Source organism: Clavelina lepadiformis, chromosome 5 (assembly GCF_947623445.1).
Source record: "Clavelina lepadiformis chromosome 5, kaClaLepa1.1, whole genome shotgun sequence".
Classification (NCBI taxonomy): domain Eukaryota; kingdom Metazoa; phylum Chordata; class Ascidiacea; order Aplousobranchia; family Clavelinidae; genus Clavelina; species Clavelina lepadiformis.
In genome coordinates, this window is record NC_135244.1 from 6508631 (window position 1) to 6528565 (window position 19935).

The 19935-nt window shown below is 36.2% G+C and overlaps 2 protein-coding genes across 5 annotated transcripts; both read right to left on the reverse strand.

Annotated features, from left to right (window-relative positions):
* Nucleotides 1–72: 72 nt before the first annotated feature.
* Nucleotides 73–8487, reverse strand: LOC143460640 (uncharacterized). 3 transcript variants are annotated; one of them, XM_076958229.1, is made up of 20 exons: nt 8259–8487; nt 7570–7676; nt 7128–7177; nt 6792–7038; nt 6501–6545; nt 6307–6404; nt 5953–6103; nt 5626–5778; nt 5399–5484; nt 5197–5302; nt 4873–4922; nt 2902–3085; nt 2445–2760; nt 2268–2319; nt 1953–2130; nt 848–1834; nt 651–768; nt 484–585; nt 344–416; nt 73–252 (listed from the first exon to the last, which is right to left on the reverse strand). In XM_076958229.1, exons 1-20 carry the CDS (start codon nt 8480–8482, stop codon nt 154–156), a joined length of 3426 nt encoding a protein of 1141 aa, XP_076814344.1. In that variant the 5' UTR covers nt 8483–8487; the 3' UTR covers nt 73–153. The 3 variants fall into 3 exon arrangements, with proteins under 3 accessions (XP_076814344.1, XP_076814341.1, XP_076814343.1); XM_076958226.1 differs by having other exon boundaries at nt 2445–2763; XM_076958228.1 differs by having other exon boundaries at nt 2268–2316; nt 2445–2763; nt 8259–8486.
* Nucleotides 8488–10286: 1799 nt separating this feature from the next.
* On the reverse strand, nt 10287–19751 carry LOC143460641 (beta-mannosidase-like). Of its 2 annotated transcripts, none has more exons than XM_076958231.1 (18): nt 19415–19751; nt 19059–19259; nt 18780–18946; nt 17814–17941; nt 17501–17685; nt 17263–17372; nt 16483–16635; nt 16218–16407; nt 14353–14506; nt 14097–14286; nt 13774–13993; nt 13303–13447; nt 12685–12965; nt 12240–12350; nt 11934–12033; nt 11625–11768; nt 11277–11427; nt 10287–10960 (listed from the first exon to the last, which is right to left on the reverse strand). In XM_076958231.1, the coding sequence occupies exons 1-18, from the start codon at nt 19640–19642 to the stop codon at nt 10729–10731; spliced, it is 3090 nt and encodes a 1029-aa protein (XP_076814346.1). In that variant the 5' UTR covers nt 19643–19751; the 3' UTR covers nt 10287–10728. The 2 variants fall into 2 exon arrangements, with proteins under 2 accessions (XP_076814346.1, XP_076814345.1); XM_076958230.1 differs by having other exon boundaries at nt 11277–11430; nt 19415–19750.
* Between the last annotated feature and the right edge of the window lie 184 nt (nt 19752–19935).

Genomic DNA, 19935 nt, shown 5'->3' on the forward strand with positions numbered 1-19935 from the left:
TGTTCAATCCAAAGTTACTGTATCATCTAAAAGAGACGAAGGCTAAGAAAACTTACTCATACGTATAAAAAATAATGAAAAAAGCAGTTTATTAACAGCAACCAATCGATAATACAATTAAAAAATTTAAAGCTGCCAAGGTAGAAGACTTGATTAGGAACGAAGAAACTTGGAGAATGCTGAACCACCAAATGAAGAGCGTCGGGCATGCTTAGGAGTGGACGACGGGGTTTTTAGAATCGGTACAAAGTGCTGAAAACAAAGATAAAAAAGCAGATAACCCTAGTGTAAATGCAATAAACACAGCCTATTTAATTATGTAATTCTAATAGCAAAAGCTTACCGTTGCATCACCACCAGAAAGTGATTTTGCAACAGGATCTTGCAAAGGCTTAGGAAGAAGCAGCGTTGAAGGTCTGGAAAATGTAATTTACATAATTCCTAGACATTTTAAAACCTGAATAAAAATCTCACAAGGCTTACCTAACAACACGACAAGTGAGAAGAGATACCTCCTCATCAAGCAAAGCTTGCGCAAACTGCTCTTTTATGTGAGCCCTGGGATTTTCCTTGAATGGACTTGGTCTGGAATTAAAATTTTTTTCAACTAGCACAGTTAGTGTAAGAAACACCAGAGCAGCGTCGTTTACCTGGTTTTGCTGGTCTGACTCCTTAGGCGTAGTGCTCTAAAAGCTGCTGGGGTTTGAGGAGGAAGGGGGTACAAGGGAGTAGGAGCAAATACCTCGTCAGTGTTTAAAGCACAAGGATCTGTTGATTTGAAAATCATACAAATTTATCAAATGCTAACTTTTGACAAACTCAACTTGACATTCATATTCTTTCAAACCTTTGATTTTTGAATCCTGTCTGTTTTGAATATTGTTTTCCTTATCATCTTCTCCTTCGCTTTTTTCTGAAAAGTTTTGTTTTGAGGTTAAGTGATTGCTGTGTGCTGTTGTGCCCGACTGGTTAGCTGGAGCCTTAGTGAATGGGATATTGTCATTATTAGAGCCAGGGGAGTTTGACGATGAAAATGTTTTGAAATTCATATGAGACTCTATTGTAGTCACAGCAGAGGTGTCCAATTTGCTGCTTCTTCCAAACAAACTACTAGAAGATGAAGAGTTTGAGGTACTGCAGTCATTTGGAGATGATGTTGAAATTGGAAACTTAGTTTGACTGAAGTACTTTACAATCGGCGTAGTAGATGGTAAAGAATAATGCTCTGCAGCTTTGTTTGATTTAGGAAGAATGTTATTCATTGAAGCTTCTGCAAAAGTGTTGGACTTTGCAAGAACAGGACCTTCCTGCAATTTTTTATTGCTCAGAGATGTTAAATGTTGCCTGGCATTGTTAAACAAGTTGGCATATTTATCCATGGCTTCATTGATAATGCTGTACGCATTGTCATTAACTGCGCCTGTTACCTTGTCGGGATAATCCAAACTTGGTTCAGTACTATTAGGTAACTGATTTACATCTTGGTTGGTGATGCTTTTGGATGAGTTATTCTCTGCTCTCTGCTGGTTAGCATTGGCTGGTGGTGATATGTGAAGGGCTTTCGTCTGCATGACCCTACCCGCTGTATCATCAACTTTTGAATGTAGATTCTTTTCTGACAGCTCAATCTTTGGAGATGAATCCATTTCAGACTTTAATATTTTTTCCCATGAATTATTACACAATTCATTGCTGTTTGTTCCTTTGGGTTGTAAAGACTTTACGCTGCTACATTGTACTGGTAATTTTTCACTTAAAACGGGATTCGAAACTGCAGCGACACTTTTAGTAGCATTTGCTCTTCTGTACATACTTTCTCTGGAGTGATTTTTAACTACAAAACAGTAAGATCAGTGTTTTATTTGTGATCCTCAACTGTGTCTTGTCATACATAATTTTATTTACTAAATATAAGAATATCAGAAAAACGTCGTGAAACTAGCTTATGTTACCTTGTTCTTGAAAGGCATTCAATTTTTCTTTTTGAAGCTTAAGAAATTCAAGTTCCTTGTTAATCCGTTCAGTTTCAAGCGCAATCTCGTCCAAACTTTTGTTTTCCTCTTCATCACCATTCTCACGGATGTCCTGGATACTTTCCGGAGTGACATTCATAGCAAGAGGAATTGCAGTCTAACACGAATGATAAATTTTATTGTGGGTTTGTGGAAGCATATAATACTCGATGCTTTTTTCAATTTTCAATGTAGTTGTTTGATATTGATACAAATAAGATTTATTGAGTGCATCTGATTTTTAACATGCTTTACATGAGTTGGTGATGTTTTTTCTTGAACTGCGCCGATCTTGTTCTTTTCACTGCTGAGAAAAATATCTTTCAGAATTTTGAATGTTTTCCTTTTACCATAATTAAATACCATACAGGTATGTTTAATGTAATGTTAACACACATTAAAAATATTGGCAAAGTTAAATACAATTTTTACATTTTTATTTGAGTTGAATCATTTGCCACTTCATCTTCTTCGTCTATAACATCATATTTCAAAGAAGGAAGGTTCAAACTTGTTGCTATGTTCTGCATGACTTTGGACAATTCGGTCTGAACACTTCGTCTCTTCACCGATGACACATGACGATTTAAGATCTTCAAAACCTGATTAACCTCCACTGCATTTTGCTGGGTTGCTGGATTCAGGCTCTCTACGTCTGACTGAGTTTGAGCTTTGCTCTTAACATTATCAGGCTCACTTTGTTTGTCATTAATAACTTGTGGTGACACCACTTCAATGACAACATCATCTTCTAAGTAAACACAGAAATAAAAACATTTATGAGAATGTTTTGGCCACTCAGTGCTTGGTAGGAATGATTATGTTATCATGAAATAACAACAAGTGATGTCACTAAACTTATTAACCATTTCCACTTGTTTGAGCTCACCAGGGTCTTTGTTTTCTTTTTTGGTAAATTCAAACTTGTCCTTTTTCTTCATGGGTGGAGTAAGAGAATTTCTTTTACAGTGCTTCCTTGATTTTAATATAGAGACAGGAGTTTTGATTAAAATTGGTCGTTCAGGCGACTTGTTGGCAGGAGAATCTTGTAAAAAATGAGCAGCCAAATTTTTCTGTAAAAAAGACATGTTGACAAAGTTTGTAAGCACAAAATTTAGTTTATTCTCGAGTTTTTGTTCTGTGTTAAGGTAACGCAAAAACATACGAGGTCTATCCAAAATGTATTCTACCTTACACCAAAAATAATGTTACGCCAGCAAATTTGTTTGGGCACATAGTGATGTTACTAATAATGTGCACACATAAAAATTTGAAGCAATAAGTTGACTCTTATAGTGCATGTTTGTTGATTTTTTGCTCACAAGCATGACAGGACGCTTGGAACAAACATACGGTATCAAGTTCAGCCAAACGTTGGGCAATAATCAAACCGAAACAAGTTTTTGAAGATGCACGTTTTAAAAATAGTTGTCAGGAGAGTGAGACACACTCTAGCAGGCCATCCACAAGCCGAAACGAGAAAGTGATTGCGAAGGCTTACCGAATTGTGATCAAAGATCGCCGTGTGAAACTCAGAAAACATTGTTGAAAAAGTGGGAGTAATAAGAGAATCATTTCATTCCACTTTAACTGAAGATTAGTTCATGAGGACAATGCTGGTGAAAATCGTCCAGGACATGCTGAACTGTCCAAACAGTGATCCAGAATTTGTGAAGGCTAACATGACTGGTGATAAGCCCTGGGCTTATGGCCACAATCCAAAAACCAAGTTACAGTCGTCACAATGGAAGCATCTAGAACAGTGCTCTTCAACAGGGGTTCCGTGAGTTTTAAGGGTTCCGCGAGGGTTATTTAGGGAAATTGATTTCTTGCTTCAGCATTTTGATGCATCATTCCGATTTTTTTTAGATCACTGCACCGCATTCATACTCCAAGTAGGCCAGTTTGTTAAACAAGAAGTTGAGTGCAGTCAACAACAAAATAAAACATTGATATAATTGTTGCGTCACTTGCTGTTAACAAGAACGTTATTGTTGCATCACAGTCATAGGATGTTGCCGATGTACAGATCAAAGAAGTACAAGCAGACTGAGTAGAGAGTGCAGACTGGAAGGGTGTCGATATGTGTGTGAGAATTGCATTAAGCAATGTTGAGCCTCGATTTAAGAAGATTGTAAAAGAAAAGAAACAAAAACAGAGTCATTAAATGTCTGACTTTATAACTTTTGTAATAACTGTTTATGTTTTGAAATGTCTAATTATTTTTTGAAGTGTAACAGTGTAATAACGAAATATTTTATTTTCTGACCAAGCAATTTGTAATTTCTAAACTTTTGTTAGTGGGGTTCCGTGACAAACGCGAAAGTACATGAGGGGTTCCGCATTGACAAAAAGGTTGAAGAGCACTGATCTCGAATCACTAAGACTCAAAAAAGAAAGACAACTTCTCAGCAAGTGAAAGTGATGCCGATCTGTTTTTTTGATTTACGAAGCATTGTGCATCACAAATATGCACCAAAGCGATTAATAAAGAGTAATACTTTAAGGTTTTACATTGCTTCAGTGACGCTGTATGAAGAAAGCACCTAGACAGGAAAACACTGGCAGAGCCCCCTCATGCCATCCAAGGTTTTTGGCCAAAAACAATATGGCACCTGTTAGGTAGCTTCCCTAAACTTAAGTAAAAGACTATGCTAAAAGGAACATCAGCCCCATAAAGATCGACGCCCGAACTTAGGAGCATTCCAGAGGAGGAGTTCAAGAGACGGTGACAATAGTGTGTGGACTTGCAAGGAGATTAAATAAATTTTGTGATACTCAGTGTGTTGTGTTTTTATGCCCAACATTCTGATACATTTTGAACAGACCTCATTTACTATCAGAAATAGATCTATCTTACCCGAATACAAGGTGAGTTTTCATCTGCCCATTTGACACCCCTTTTGTTACCTGCAAGAAAAATACACACTCAAATTATGATCTATTTCAGTGTAGCACTTACTGCTCAAAAGACAAAACAAAATAACACTAATCATGCCACGTTTTCTAGTGGAACCTTCACTTGATTTAAAACTTTCTATAACTTTAAAAGTTCCAGCCCAAGAACTTTATAAGAATACGAATTACGGTAATTTTTTGAAGTTTCAAAATTTGGATAGTTACACGAAGAAATTTAATGGCCTTTCAGATCTGAGCTTCCACAATAAATGTAAAGTAATAAAACCTTTTTTGGGAACACGTCTTGGTGTTGGGGTTTTCGGTTTAGGTACCCTGAAGGCAGGTGAAGCAGATATTCGAGCTTCATCCCTCTGTTTTAGAATTCGTTGAACCTGGAAGGGATTTTAGCAACTCAGCCATTTTGTGCTGTGTTATGTTTATTTGACTGTTTAATATCACGAAATTTTTTAAAATTAGAAAATGCTTACGGCAGGAGACACAGGAGGCACATTACTTGCGGTATGATTCATTTTGTTCACTTCTAGTTCTTTTTTTGGGCATCGCTTAGAAAAATCTGTTATAAAGATTATACAATATGCATACATGTAGTACTGCTTAAACACTTCTCTTAATTTCCATAAATCTTGGAGACAAACATACTTTATTGTTGAAACTACTTTATTATGAGTGTGCTTGGAAGATCATGTCAATGAACCTGATAAAAATGATTGTCTTCCTTGTAGAGTTTTGTTGTCATTATGCTGTGTATATCGTCCTTGTACCACTGAATAAAGTGAATGACGAAAACTTCCGGTTAACGGTTTGATAAAACTTTTCTTTTGTCCAGCGCAAGACATGCGAGACGTAACTAAAACACAAAAATAATATAATGTCTGTAGTAGAAAATACACAAAAATTTGTTAGACAAAAATTGAAACAAACACTTGAAAAACTAGTTTAAAGTTATATTGTAACAACGTGATAATAAAATACATTTTTTGCCAAAATAATTTTGTGTGGTAATTTGGTTAATGAACTGCACCTTTCTTTCCGGACAAAACCCTCTTTGGTCCACCCATTGACATACGATGCTCAGAGGTAGCAGAGAGCTTTATCGGTACACGTCGACATAGTGAGGGCCTCCCGTCCGGAAGTAACAAAGTATTTGCTTTTGGTTCACCTTTCTGACTTTGCTGCAATTAGAAATATTACCTACCAACATATGTCGCATATGGCAATTTGTTTTTTTCAAAAAACAAACACTTACAAATAGCACCTTTTTAAATATTCTGTTTGACGTCTTTACCCAAATAAATGCCTTTGCTTACATACCAGGATGACCAAAGTTAATACAGTTTCAGAGTGTTAGCACAGTTTTTAAAGTTACGTTGCTTACCTCAACCCCAGAAATTTTCTTCTGCATCAGTGCCTGCGTGATACCTTCATTATTAAGAATGCTTTCAAGGGCATCTGGGTCTGCTTTGAAGTCAAAGTCTAGCACATCATATTCACAACATTAAAGTGTACCTGAGATGATTTTATCAACAAACACTTATCAGTAGTATGCCAATCACATTTCATTATACATACCACTCAATTCACCCCCTTCGTAAATGCTCTTTTCATCACCTGAAACTATTACATGCATTATGTTAGATTAAACAGACCATGACATGTACGTTACAGGGTTTGGCTAAAATTTGCATGAAAAGAAATTCTGAAACAGAATTAATTACCAAGCTTCAATTACTGAAAACTGTGTTGACATTTAGTTGATTGACATGAACTTTTCAGAAATTGACTTATCAAGCCCTTTTGGCTATGTACTGGTATCACATTCTTAGAGAAATCATAACTGTGAGTAAAAGTGATTATGATTACCTGTCTCTCTTTCTTCCACTTTTTTAACATCTGCTCTGCATGGTTTGGCTTTGCTTAATGAAACAACAAATTCCTTATTGACAGCAGCACATGGTTTTGTATGAGCTGCTTTAATACGAGGAGAATTGCTTAAATTGCTCAAAGCAGCTCTCTCGGCATTTCTGTTCTTCTTTGGTAATGGCACAATCTCTTTAAAAATCGGTCCAGTAGATGATTTTTGAGTAAACCCACTGGTCTGTTGAGTTGACTGAAAGGCAGAAAACAAACCATTAACTAAAACAAATGATAATGTGAAGGAAACAGTCTGCAGTTAGACAGGTCAGGTGTATATTCTACCTTGGTGTCTTTATTTAGATGCAACTTGTCACTGGGCCGCTGTGGAGGCTCTGCGAAAGTAAATGTCAAAATTCACCAAACTCATAAAACAAGGCTTTTTATGATATTTGTCATTATGTAAAACAATTCGAATGAAAGCAGTGACCAAATTAAATTAGTATTTAATGTATTAGAATCAGTCAGAGGATGTTATCGCATTAGAAAGACATATTTCACCCGAAAGACATCTTCAGGTGATACGAAGGTACAAAAACAAGTGTGAAACAAGAATTGGAAGTTTTTAACTATTGCAATTGTTGTACAAGGAAAACGCAATGTAGAAATTGATAATCTTATTTGTATTATAATAGCTGATATAATAGCTGATTGATGCATAGCACTGATATTCAACAACGATTAAATGAACAAAACAAAACAGGTTTCATAAAAAGTTTTTGCTAACCTCGTGCCGACAAGCTTAATGCATTAGACTTAGATTTCAAACGATTTTTTGATTTCGTTACTCCCCCATTTAGAACCATTTTCCTGATACCTTGGCCAGCACCCAACCTGTTAACAGAGAATATTGCCAGGTGAGTGGGGTTGCTGATTCTTCCATTATTTAGAAGAAAAAAATAAGAAACCAAAATGGAGAATAAAAATCACATTTGCAAGCATAGGATTTGAGATAGTGACCCTCTTTCATTCAATGTAAAGCTGCTCACATACCGGTACTGACACCAACACTAAAACAGTGAGTTGGTACTACTTTGCGTATTAAGCTTTCGATATATTAGTCTCTGCTTTGGTGGCAGCAAATAAAATTATATACTTACTATTGTGATATCAATTTAGGTTGCAGTTAGAGCTGGAGAAGTGGGACCCTGTAACCTTGCAGGTATTTTAACGCCCAAGTTTTTGCGTTTAATTATATAGCATAGGCTGTGTCAACACCATGCCCATGTCACAAGACATAAATGGAAATACTTAATACTTTACTGATGTAACATTCTGCTTGCAAAAGTAAGGACATAGCAAGTGTAGGCTATATATGGTGTACAGCTGGCAGCTTCAGCAATCATAATTCAGTTTTTATATTAGCTTGTGCCAACTACAAACATCACCTTATTAATGCATATCCAAAAGAATTACCTTGGAATTCCGCTTAAGCTCGGCTTTATTGCTGAACTTTTGATGGTGGAGTTTGCAACTGAGCTTCTGCCACCATTAGCAAGTTCAGGCATTCTTGATAACCTTGTTTTAGACGTTGCAACAGCACTACACCTCGTAACACCTACCATTTTACAGTGATAGCCTGTTGTTATTTGCGAAAATAATGATAACCAAACCAGTTCCAGGTTGAATATCGAACACATTCACACATTAGGATATACATAAAATTAAGCTTGCACTTTGGCCTCTTAAAATAACAAAACTTAAATACTTATCTTATTTTGCTAATAGCAACAGCCTAGATGGAGTTACAGTACAATTTTAGGCCTATACATAATCAAACTCTTGACTTAAAATTCTTCAATAAAAACCGCTCAAGCCCGGTTGGGACAAGAAGCTTGAGGAGTAGGTAGAGCTTTTTTATCAACCATTAGAATAAGAAAGAGTAGGTCTCTCCCTCCAAATTGTGGAAAACAGTTTCATCAAGCTTGGCAGCCAATAGGTTCAAAATCACTCGAGCATAACCTTTTTCTCTTTAGGGTTCTAATGACTGATATAAAGGCTCTACCTATAAGGAGTAGGGGCCCGGTCTATATTTTGTAGCTGCTGACACCTGAGATAAATTTTGGGTAAAATTTCTGCACACTTGACTTTGTAAAATAAATAGTTGCCTAATAGTTTAAATTTACCTTCAAACAAAGGTTTGTTCGAATAGTACATTTATGTAATAATAGATATTATTGATGTTACAATCTTAAGCTAAAACTTTGCATTTGTGGTATCTACCAAAGCGAGATGCTACCTACAGACCTACAATGCTTTGTGCTACAACGCCTGCTTGCAGCTACCACTTTAAGAAAGGAAACGCAAAGTCTATGCAGCTTATCAATATATTCAACCATGGGTAGTTTCTTACGAGGTGTAAGGCAGTCACAATTTTTTGGATATTATCAAGTGGCAGGTGAGTTCAATTGCTAAAACACTTTGCACAAATAGGCAATGGACATACATTTAATAGGGAAAAATTCACAAGTAACACTGTGAAACATGTTTAGAATCATAGAAGCGTGACAAGTGAGCAAGGCTGGCTATTTAGCCATAAGGATTGGCTAAATTTCGATAAAAATTGCTGAAAATTTATCCGGGCCACAGCATGTTTTAGTAAGGCGTTTGATAAATCTAAGTTATAAGCTAGTTATAAGTGTTAGCTTAAAAATGCAGTGGAGTAAGATTGGATAGGTGTACACTTAGCAAGTCGTTGCAAACCTCAGTTAGCGCGTTTGCACATCCGAGATCTCGGCGAATCTTGCCATGAAGTACAAACCAGGTAAAGACTGCTGGACTAGCCTATAGACCTGGCTAGCCTAAGGCCCTAAGCTACGGTATCCGGCAAAAAAGTCTAGTTTTATAGCTAAAACTATCATGTAGCCTACACTCTGAAACTAGGCTAATGGCGAAAAATAAACAATACAATATACAATAAACTGGTTGGCCGGTACGGTAAAAGTCGGTAAGCTTGTCTGCCTGTATGCTAGCTAAATATCATGGTATAAAATCATTTCAAAGGCTAGGCATTGGTTCTCAAATATGCTCGTACGCTATTCGCAGGCTGCAACTTTCGGGCAAAACACGCTGCCTTTTAACACAACCTTTTTAAAATATTTCCATATATCCGAACAAATATTCAGCATGACTAAAACAGGGCTAGCTTATCTTTAAAAGAGGTTCAAAACAAACGCCGTTACGCGAGAATGAAGATGTGGTGAAGCAAATCGTCAGTCTATAGATATCTTAACACACAGTTTGTTGATGCATAAATAATTCTTTGGTTGTCATATCTGTGGTCCACGACAGTCAAGGCTCATAAAGGTAAAAGCCGAAATTTTGATTTTATTTGCTGCATCATGATAACGACGATTTCCCTCCTTTGCAGCGAAATTATTGATTTCGGAAACGATTTTCGTTTACCCCAAAAGGGTGCTCTCGCATTTCTGTATCAAGCATGAATTATGTGTAATGAATTATATTCCTGTAACTAATTATATTGCAGTATATCTCCTTTTAGGAAAATGTATATGTAATCATGCTGTGGAAATATAAAATAGATTGCAATAGAAAGTATTACGACAAAACGGATGTAATGAAAACATAATTTGAGAACAATTCATATAAAAGCATAATATAGCCCAGTTTACTGAACAAAATTGAAAAAATGACAACACGGGAAATTTGATTTTGAAAGAAATATAACACTGGATCATATCTCACTGCAAAAATTAATATTTCAAATGACTAAGAAACGGTAATAGGCAAATTGTCTTTCGCAAGTAGCGCAATTAAGTTAATTAACCTGAAAAAACATGGAAAAATTACAGAAATTGGCAAAAGTTCCTAGGTTGCATATCGCAGCAAAACCAAAATGTACGCACAGTTAAAACCTGATAAAAATTTATATGATGTAAAATCGAATTTCTGTCTTTTTCGAAACTTCTCCATTCGCACTCTTGGATTGAATTAGAAACCCCAAAGGTCCATCATCATCGTACCGATTATTATCCGTGCTTTCACCGCCCGAGGCCCACGAACTTACACTGCTGTTTTTATGCAAATTTTGACAGGAAGGTTTCAAGTTGGGGTCCACGCATGACTGCTTTCGTGGCCTGTGGATCGGTTTATTTAACCTGCAACATATTAGCGTTTTGAATCACCGAGAACATGCGGAAAAATGGCTAAACGATGTAACTTCACTGGTTTTGAAGCAGAAAGCTAGGTAAATAGCGACAAGAAGCTTGTTAACGAAAATGACAACAGTTTCAAGGAAATTGCTTCAACTGTCACAAGTTCACGGAGACGTAGTTGGCAATGTTTAACATCAAATGTAACTAAAGTAATTTTCATCGGAGCCACTAAAGAAAACCATGACACATTGCAAACTCAGTAACTAGTCGCAGATGCTGGGTTGAGATACTGGTCAAGAAGAAACTAACCATGACCCACCTCAAAACTAAACATATCACTTGAGCAGAGGCAATAACTATAAAAAGGAATCCAACTATGCCAAAGATAAGTTTGGTGTGAACGTCATCCAACCAGGTTCCTGCCGATGTCCGCACGATGTCGCTTGGAGCAAAGGATACCACCTCTTCGGCTGCTGGATAATAGTTTACCAGCACACAATAAACAACGCAAGAAATACTGTACTTCACGGTAGGGTACGATTACAACATCTATACGGCCGAATGTAAATGCAATGCAATGCAAAATACGTTTGTTTGCAACTTACTTTACTGTCTAATTCAATAGGTTAATGCGTAATATAGTGCAGGTATTGTATCAGCAACTTACCTGTGTTATGCTTGTATATGTCATACAGCGACTTGATTTCGAGACTATTCTTCAGTTTTTCAACAGATAAATCTTTTTGCCACGAATAAAAAGTTAAGGACTTTGCGGATTCCGGCATTGTAAACGCGTTCTCGCTAAACCGTCCTAAACGAGAATAAGAAATTTACTGTGAGTACAACAGAGAATGTTGTTTAAGCTTTTCAATTCAAAGCATTGCCATCATTTGAAACCTTCCAGACCAAAGCATCAGATCTGGCTCATTTTTTAAAACTAACGGAAACCGTAAGCGCAAGTGCTTTCATGAGTTACCTTTAATGCCCTTCGCTTCAAGCCATACAAACAGAGCAGGCGAGGTACTTCTTAGAACAAATCGAAATTCGTCATCCTTAGATTTGGCCATTCCTTCAACCTGTAACATAATTTATGAAAATGTATACAATCGTGAAATACTTGCAAAACGAACAAAAGTTGTAAGTTTTGTGATATTATCGTGAAACATTTTATGCAAAAGCATGAGAAAAAGTCGCTGAGTCACCTTTCTTTACGCAAACACTTGTCTTTTCTGTGTTGTCAAAGTAAACAAAAATTTTGCAAATGTTGGGAGGCAAGACTTACAGTGAAAACAGCTTTTCCGAGCCCGTCTACGTCCTTCAACGCAACTGGGAAAAAGAAGCTCATCGGAATGGACGTCTGGTTGAGAACTTCGAGAGTGAGGTAGCACACTTCCTGTACAATAAATAGAATTTAATTAGAAATTGCTCAAGATCAAATGTGACTAAAAGTAAAAATACAAACTCCTGCAATGGAATGTTGGGCCAGAATGTTATCGGTATTTGTTTCAAAGCTTTGGTGACAGACTTTCACACTGATAACTATAGTTATTGTTATTAAACATCTCCTAACAATGCGTTAAGGCCAATAAACATGGTTTGACCAAGCTACTAGTAATATCTTCTCTTGGTGAAGGTGAACGTTTAACCAATCACAATAAAATTGAAATAAATTATATCCAATGTGCGGAAAAACACCATGTTAACACACAATAACTGGACTCAATTACCTTGTACGGACAACCCCCTTCGTGTAAGATTTGACCGAGACTTTCCTCGGCCAGTTTGACAGATCTGTGTGGCAGTATGTTGACCTGATAAGTTTTCTGCCCAGTAAACCCAAAGCTAATCCACGATCTTATGGTAAGAACCATGGTGCCATATACAGGATTGTTGACATCCGATGCCGCATACATTTTTAAAATGGTATCATCATCGTACATTATCAAGGATATTGGTGCAAAGAACTTGGTTGCAAAGTAATGTAATGCTTTCCATTTTCCACCATACTCTGCAGAATGACCATTGAAATAGGTCGATAACTGATTGAATTAGACTCAATATACCCAAATACAGTAATAATTGTAGTAAGTAATTGTTTGTTGTGTTGGTGTTAAATGCGATGTGTGATTGCGAACTGCAAACTCTGATTCTGTTGTTTTTTACAACTAAAATAGCTAATTCGTCTTTTGCTCATTGAACTTAAGTTTCACTAAAAAGTTTTCGTTGAATTTCTTCATGTTAAACAAAAATTACACAGACACACAGCGTTATAAATTTTAAAATGATTGAATGAGGTTAATATAAAACATTTTGCATTTATTAAACTAGTGGCAAAGTGTACCAACCTATGGAAGACCAGGTGGGGGCTTGCCAAATGTCATTTAATTGCCAGTATAGGGCTCCCATCGTATGGCCAGCACCATTAACAGTTTCGTTTCTACTCTTTCGATAGAATTCAGTTTGAGCTTTGTAACAAAGACCTTGCATAATCTGAAACATATACAGTAGCTCAGTTGTTTTAAAATAAATACACAAATTATTTTTGCAATATGATGTACTTCGGTTTCGCGTAAGGGAGCACAGATAGTTCTGCTGAAAGCATCAAAAGATACTGTTCTAACAGCTGTTTGCTTAGTCAACACGAAAAAGGCAACTGCAGAAGTTCTGTTTACCACAGCAGTTGCTTAGCTAGGCTTTTTGTGGAAATATTCGAGTAAATAAAATGAAATCTATCTTTCCTATGAGGTTAGTGACACATACAAAACCAAATATTGATGAATCAGACTAAAACGCCTAGCTAAGCGCGTTAACCTAACCTGTGTAAGATAAATTGTATCCTTAAAAACTTGAGTAGAATTGCCGACATTTGGCATATTAAAGTGCATAGCAATCTGATTAAGCATTTCTTGGTTGCCTGTGGCATGATGTTGACGATGATCTGACCAATTAGAGTTCATCTTCCGGTCTTCAGCAACCGTCACTGGCACGATGGTTTCAAAAGACGGCCATGACTGAAAGCCATATTCTGACGCAAACCTGGATAGTTTGCAGTTATTTGAGTTAATAGCAGTGAAAATAGAAGCTGGAAATTCATCATCAGTAACGAATGACTACATTTTCCATTACTAGCATTGCACACCGTGTTGCTGGGTACTTTGTGATGTCCAAGCAATCATCATTGTAATTGTAATAATGGACATCTCCATTGTTAGGGTCATATGGATTCTTGGCGACCCAACCTTCCTGCTTTGTCTCGAGGCCATTGCTCGGGCTTGAAGTGGCAAATGGCCGAGTGGTGTCCAAGCTTTTTACCGTTTTATGTACGGTGTCTAATACAGTGAATTTTTGCGTTAAACATAAAACCTGAAATAGATTGCAGTGTTTGGGATACTTACCAACGTATAGCGACAAATAGTCTTGCTTATAACGGTCAAAGTGCTCAGTGGTATTGTACCAGTCTGTGGATAAAGCAGCTTCATTTTCATTATTTCCTGCCCAGATCACAATGGATGGATGGTGTTTCAGAGACCACATAGCTTGGTCAATTTCCTACAAAATGTTAGAGAATGAATTAAATCTTGAGCAAAAAAAAACTTATTTTCATATCAAAAATACTAATAATACTCAGACTTAGAATGTCAACTACCTATTAGTAATGAAACGTAGTTGTGATTGTGACAAAATACATTGCTTACTGCTTCAGCCTTCAACACTAAGGAGTATCATGTAATTTTTTGTTGACTACATAAGACGTATGTATGAGTACTTCGCTTTAGTTTGGTCCAGTAATATGTATGTTATATTATTTACAAAGTAGCGTAGCTGAAATTGCGCAAACGGTATGAGGGAAAGACTTGGATGCCGACCAAAAAAAGAGATTTAATCAAAACTCTCACGCTTTTGGGGGATTTCCCGAAAGTAATGGGATATTATATTAGTGAATAGGGATGCGCCGATACGAACCCAAAACCGAACAGAATCGCCGAAAATCGCCTTTATGGAAGATTCGGGCGAACACGAATACCAACAATAGCGAACCCGAATGCAATATTACTTATAAATTTACTGACTTTTGTTAAAAATTATGATCTAATTTCCCGACAAAGCTAAACTAGAGTCAGCAGTACTTATAATGAAGGTCGTTTTCCTAACGATTTTGCTTTTTCAATCGTTTTTTAAACACTATTTTTCGAAAGAAAGCAATTTGTTTATCGATTACATCATGTTACAAGTAAGACTTGACAAATTTTGGATGAAATTTTATTGTTTGGTTCTAATACGAATAGACTCGGGATTCGTTCGTGTCGACCTTTATGATATTCGGTTTCGCACGAACCCGAATAATCTTCCTCACGGCACATCGCTATTCGTGGATTCTTTCTTGTTGGAGTGGCCCTATTGTGTGATAACGGATGACTCTGTTTGCAGTAAACATTGAGCACAATACTGTACCTGCACCATTTCGGTTTGGTAAACCACCTGTTGTTGGCAAGTGGTAAATGAACTTTTCTTAATAATATTTTGGGATTAATTCGTTTGCAAAATTAAACATTTAACGCTTTGCCAAACATTTAAACGAACAAAAGTTAAACATTTCCCCTCTAAGATTTACTAATTTTAATTGCCAAAACTTGCTATTCGTCGTGATACATTGGTAAAAAACAAAACAGTTTAATTGATGTACGTGCTCATCAACTCGTGCCTGCCGAAGTCATTGACTAGCGGTTTAGAAACTACGCAACGTTCCGAAGTGCACTACCGTTTAATTAGAACAACTATGTGTTTTGACCTAGTGCCACGGTTCGCACAAGCATTTCCAGTAACAAACATTGTTAACAACAGTTGGTTTTAAACAGTGGTTTAAAAGGTCAAAACGTAACGTAATTATCCTTTAAACAAAGTAATAAATTTCCAGGCGAATCTTTTCTAAATTTATCATAAACAAATTTAGAAGATGGCCTACAAAATAAATACAAATTTGTCAGAAACAAAAATACACTTGCACACGCCGTTAAATGGATTGATACTGAGTGAGGATAAAAACAAAAGCTTGGCTTCAAAGATTTCGAAAAACAGAAACGACGTACAAGAAAGCAAAATAATAAAAATCACGTGGAAGTGGTGGTATCGTTGTGCTGCGTGAGACTTCGCTGGAAGGAAACAGGCTAACGGTATTAGGACAGATGTTTTTACCGGTATTGGGCCACTTTTCCTAATACCTCTTTCTACACCATTTTATATAGGTATTAATATATCCTACCTGAGTTACATTTGAGAGGAAGTTATCGGTAGCAGGATACATTGCACAAGCAAACATGAAGTCTTGCCACAACATGATACCAAGGCGATCAGCTGCTAAATAAAACTCTTCATTCTCATACACTCCGCCACCCCACACTCGCAGCATATTCATATTTGCCGATTTTGCTGATTTCAGCAAATTTTCATACCTACGTACGAAAATATTGTATAGTCGTATTTGAAATTGCGTTTGCAAAATTGCACGAAAGTTTTAGTGAAATTACCTTTCAACTGTCACCCTATTGTTGAAAGCATCTGCTGGAATCCAGTTAGCACCTTTGGCAAAAATCGGCAAATCATTTATTCGAAAATAGAAGCTTAGTCCAGTGCTGTCTTTAATTGCCTCTTGCACCAGTTCTACTTTGCGGAAACCAAACCTGAAACAAAAGGTAAACAGTCCAAAGTACTATAGCGGTTTACAACTTACGTTCATCACTTAAAGTAAGTACGTTTGGTAGTTACGATAGCATCGGCATTGCTTAAATCAGGTATGTCCAATTAAAATGCCTTATTGAGCGAAAAATAAAGTCACTTTTTCAATAGGATCTGTGCATATGAAAATATATACTTACTGCACATCAAAAAGTTTAAAACTTTTTTGGAAAAAATTAGTAAATCACGAAAATGTTTAGATGGCAGTTTTTTTGTGTCAATTTAAAGATTTCGACATTTAAGCACGTCAGCACGCACTTCGATTCAAGATAGAATCGATGTTGTCGTTAATTCCCGTCGGTCATAATTTTCTGGACAACTGTTTTCTGCCAAATTAAGACAAGTTGTCATCATACATTTCGTGCGTAAAAATAATCCCAACAATCTTTAACCGGGCCGCATGCGGTTTGCGGGCAGGACATAGCTGGTTTAAACTATACGGATACCATTATCAGTTTTCAATATGTGTGGGATAAATAGGTACAACATATAAATGCGCGACATATGCATATGTGGAACAATGCAGTTTATTTTCATACAAACTTGATGATAATTTATGAAAACAAACTAACATAAAGTGCTTATGACTTTGGTCATCACCAAGTGATGAATGGAATGATACTGAAATGTTGTAAAGCTTTTGGTCACCATATCCATTAGGCCACCATCTCTCAAAGTCCACCTGCGAAAAGCAGGTTGCTTTTGTTCATAAATACACATTCCATCTCAAAAGAAAATAAACATTTGCATATACAAATGTAAAGATAATCATAACGTCACAACTTAAAAGCTATAAGTACATTTACTTACATCAGAGAAGTCAATACTAAAGCTTTTGTCTGTAATTTCAGTTTGGGTCCTTTGCAAAGTTATATTAGAAAAGATCTTCTCGACGTTAAGCTCAGGAACACTAATGCTAACATTCCCATACAAAGGTAAGTGATTTGCAAACATTACCAGCAAAAACCGAACATCAACATTCAACATGTGGTTGTCTGAATTAAAACAAAACATTGGTTCCCAGATCACATTCTAAAATAAACAAGAGATTTATGTTTTGCAACAATTGCAATTTTAACAATTGATCAGCTTTAGTCATACTTTTGTTCATATTGTTACATACCCCAGTCAAAAATTGCAGTCGCACGCCTAATTACAGCATAATTAAGAGACATTAAGTAAACAGGTTTCCATATCCCCTGAGTGGCAAAGGCAGGTCCCCAATCCCAGCTAAAAGAGCTCTGTTCTTTTCTGCAAACAGCAGTTTAAGTAAATAAACGAAGCAAATGATATGACTTTTAGGTTACTGAATTGGTCGGTTCAGTGTAAGCTCAAGGGCAATTCATTTTAGTTAAAATGATTCCAAGTTGAAAACATGTAAATTGATTGTTATAGATCATGCTTCTGGATTATCAAAATTTTTGTAATAAACATAACAAAGACAGAGTACAATAACATCCTGTTTAAGTTCGCATCTTGAATCTGACCAGTTTATGCGAACTTAGGTGAAAGGTGTGCACTTGACAGTTATGGCTATGTAAATACAGTAGCTTTACATTAGGCGTATATTATTACATAATGTATATTTCAGCAAAACTTGGGGTGTTGATCAGTATCCATTCAAAACTGATGCATGTCTCAACTGAAGTCGGCCTAACGTTTTTGTAAGTACAATGAATTAAAACTGTAATATAATCATAGTTGCATCTCAAAGTAGAAAACAGAAGGGGGTATGTAATCTTTTCGGAAGCTGATATCTGAGGTAAATACTGTAGGCTAAATTATAATGGTAACCATCCTGTGCAATAAAATTTTCATCTCTTTGTTTATTTTGTAAATACCAATAAATTGCTGAAAAAGTTTAATCTAGATTTTGTGATAAATTTTTGCGTACTTAACTGGGATGGGAACTTAAATGTGTGCAAACTGGGATATCACTGTATGGGATAGTCAATAACAATGGCATAGTTACTTCTCTGTAACAGCCTAAAGAAAACTGATTGCAATATCAAATAAATAAGTAACACTTTAAAAGTTTGTTTGTTTGTTTGTTTGTTAGTTCTGTTTAGCAAGAGTCTGAAAGTCCCACCTAATTAAATTGACATGGCAGAATCCATGTTGCACGTCTGGAGGACAGTCAGGTGGAATATCATACGACAATGTATTGGCAACATTTTGAACATACCTCACCGCAGATGAAAGCGATACTTCCAGCATATTAAAATTTGTTTGTAGTAAACCAGTGACATTGAAACCCTGAGCATAAAACTCAATTGAAATATATGATAACTTATTATCCGAATCACAATGCAATGCAAAATAAACACAGAAATCTCTGGCACCAAACATTGATCTTAATTTGACTTACATAGGTGACAAACATATTGTAAGATTTCCCCAAAACTCTACCATTCAGTGTAATAGTAGCCACAGTGTCAAGACCTTCAAATATCAACCATTGCTCATAGGTATTCATAATTGCATCGTCCACTTTGAATGTTCTAGAATATCGCCAGTCAGATTCAGCAATCCACTTCAGACTTGCATCATTAAATCTGTAATATGGGTCCTGAAACACATTACATACAAATAAGTATATACAAACAAGTTGGAAAACAAGGAATTCCTATAAGTAGTCATAAAACAGTAAACATTACTATTAAATACACCATGTTATATTTAGTTTACGATCTGTGCAGTATTTATAAAAATAATTAATTATACATGTGTTAAATTATTTGGTTGATTTGTAATCCAGTCCGTGTGTACACATCCAGGCACTTGGGTTTTCAAAAGGGACAAAATAATTTTAGAAGGCGGTGTAGTTCCAGACGCAGTCCACTGGTTTCCACCCAGATCTTGAAATGCAACACTTGCACTTGCATATTTGGCAGAAATAAACACTGTCACAGTAAAAAGTTGAAAACAGAAAAACAAAATTGACTTCCACATTTTAATGGCCTTTCACTTAAACATCTGATATTTTGGCAAATTCCCCTAAATTCCCCAATATTGTAGCACCTAGGTCCTAACCTAGACAATACCGAAACATAAGTATTGCAGCAATTCACATGTCTAGATTAAAACAACAGACAGCGACAAATAAATGCTTAGTTTTGCTTTGATACCAATACTTGCATTAAGTTGCATGTGAAGTTAGTTAATGGCAATCTCATTCCAATAGTAGACTGTCTGGAACGTTAGTTTGTATTGGCCAAAGCTTTCATCTATGACATAAACTTTCC

Excerpts from the sequence above, each read along its gene's own strand:
- LOC143460640 (XM_076958226.1), bottom strand. The coding sequence starts at position 8,482 with ATGTGTTCGATATTCAACCTGGAACTGGTTTGGTTATCATTATTTTCG. Across the intron at positions 5,779-5,952 it reads GGTTTTGTCCGGAAAGAAAG|TTACGTCTCGCATGTCTTGC; the intron begins GTGCAGTTCATT and ends TTTGTGTTTTAG. Across the intron at positions 5,303-5,398 it reads TGCCTCCTGTGTCTCCTGCC|GTTCAACGAATTCTAAAACA; the intron begins GTAAGCATTTTC and ends AATCCCTTCCAG.
- LOC143460641 (XM_076958230.1), bottom strand. The coding sequence starts at position 19,642 with ATGTGGAAGTCAATTTTGTTTTTCTGTTTTCAACTTTTTACTGTGACA. Across the intron at positions 12,351-12,684 it reads AAGGGGGTTGTCCGTACAAG|GAAGTGTGCTACCTCACTCT; the intron begins GTAATTGAGTCC and ends TTTATTGTACAG. Across the intron at positions 11,769-11,933 it reads TGAAGCGAAGGGCATTAAAG|GACGGTTTAGCGAGAACGCG; the intron begins GTAACTCATGAA and ends ATTCTCGTTTAG.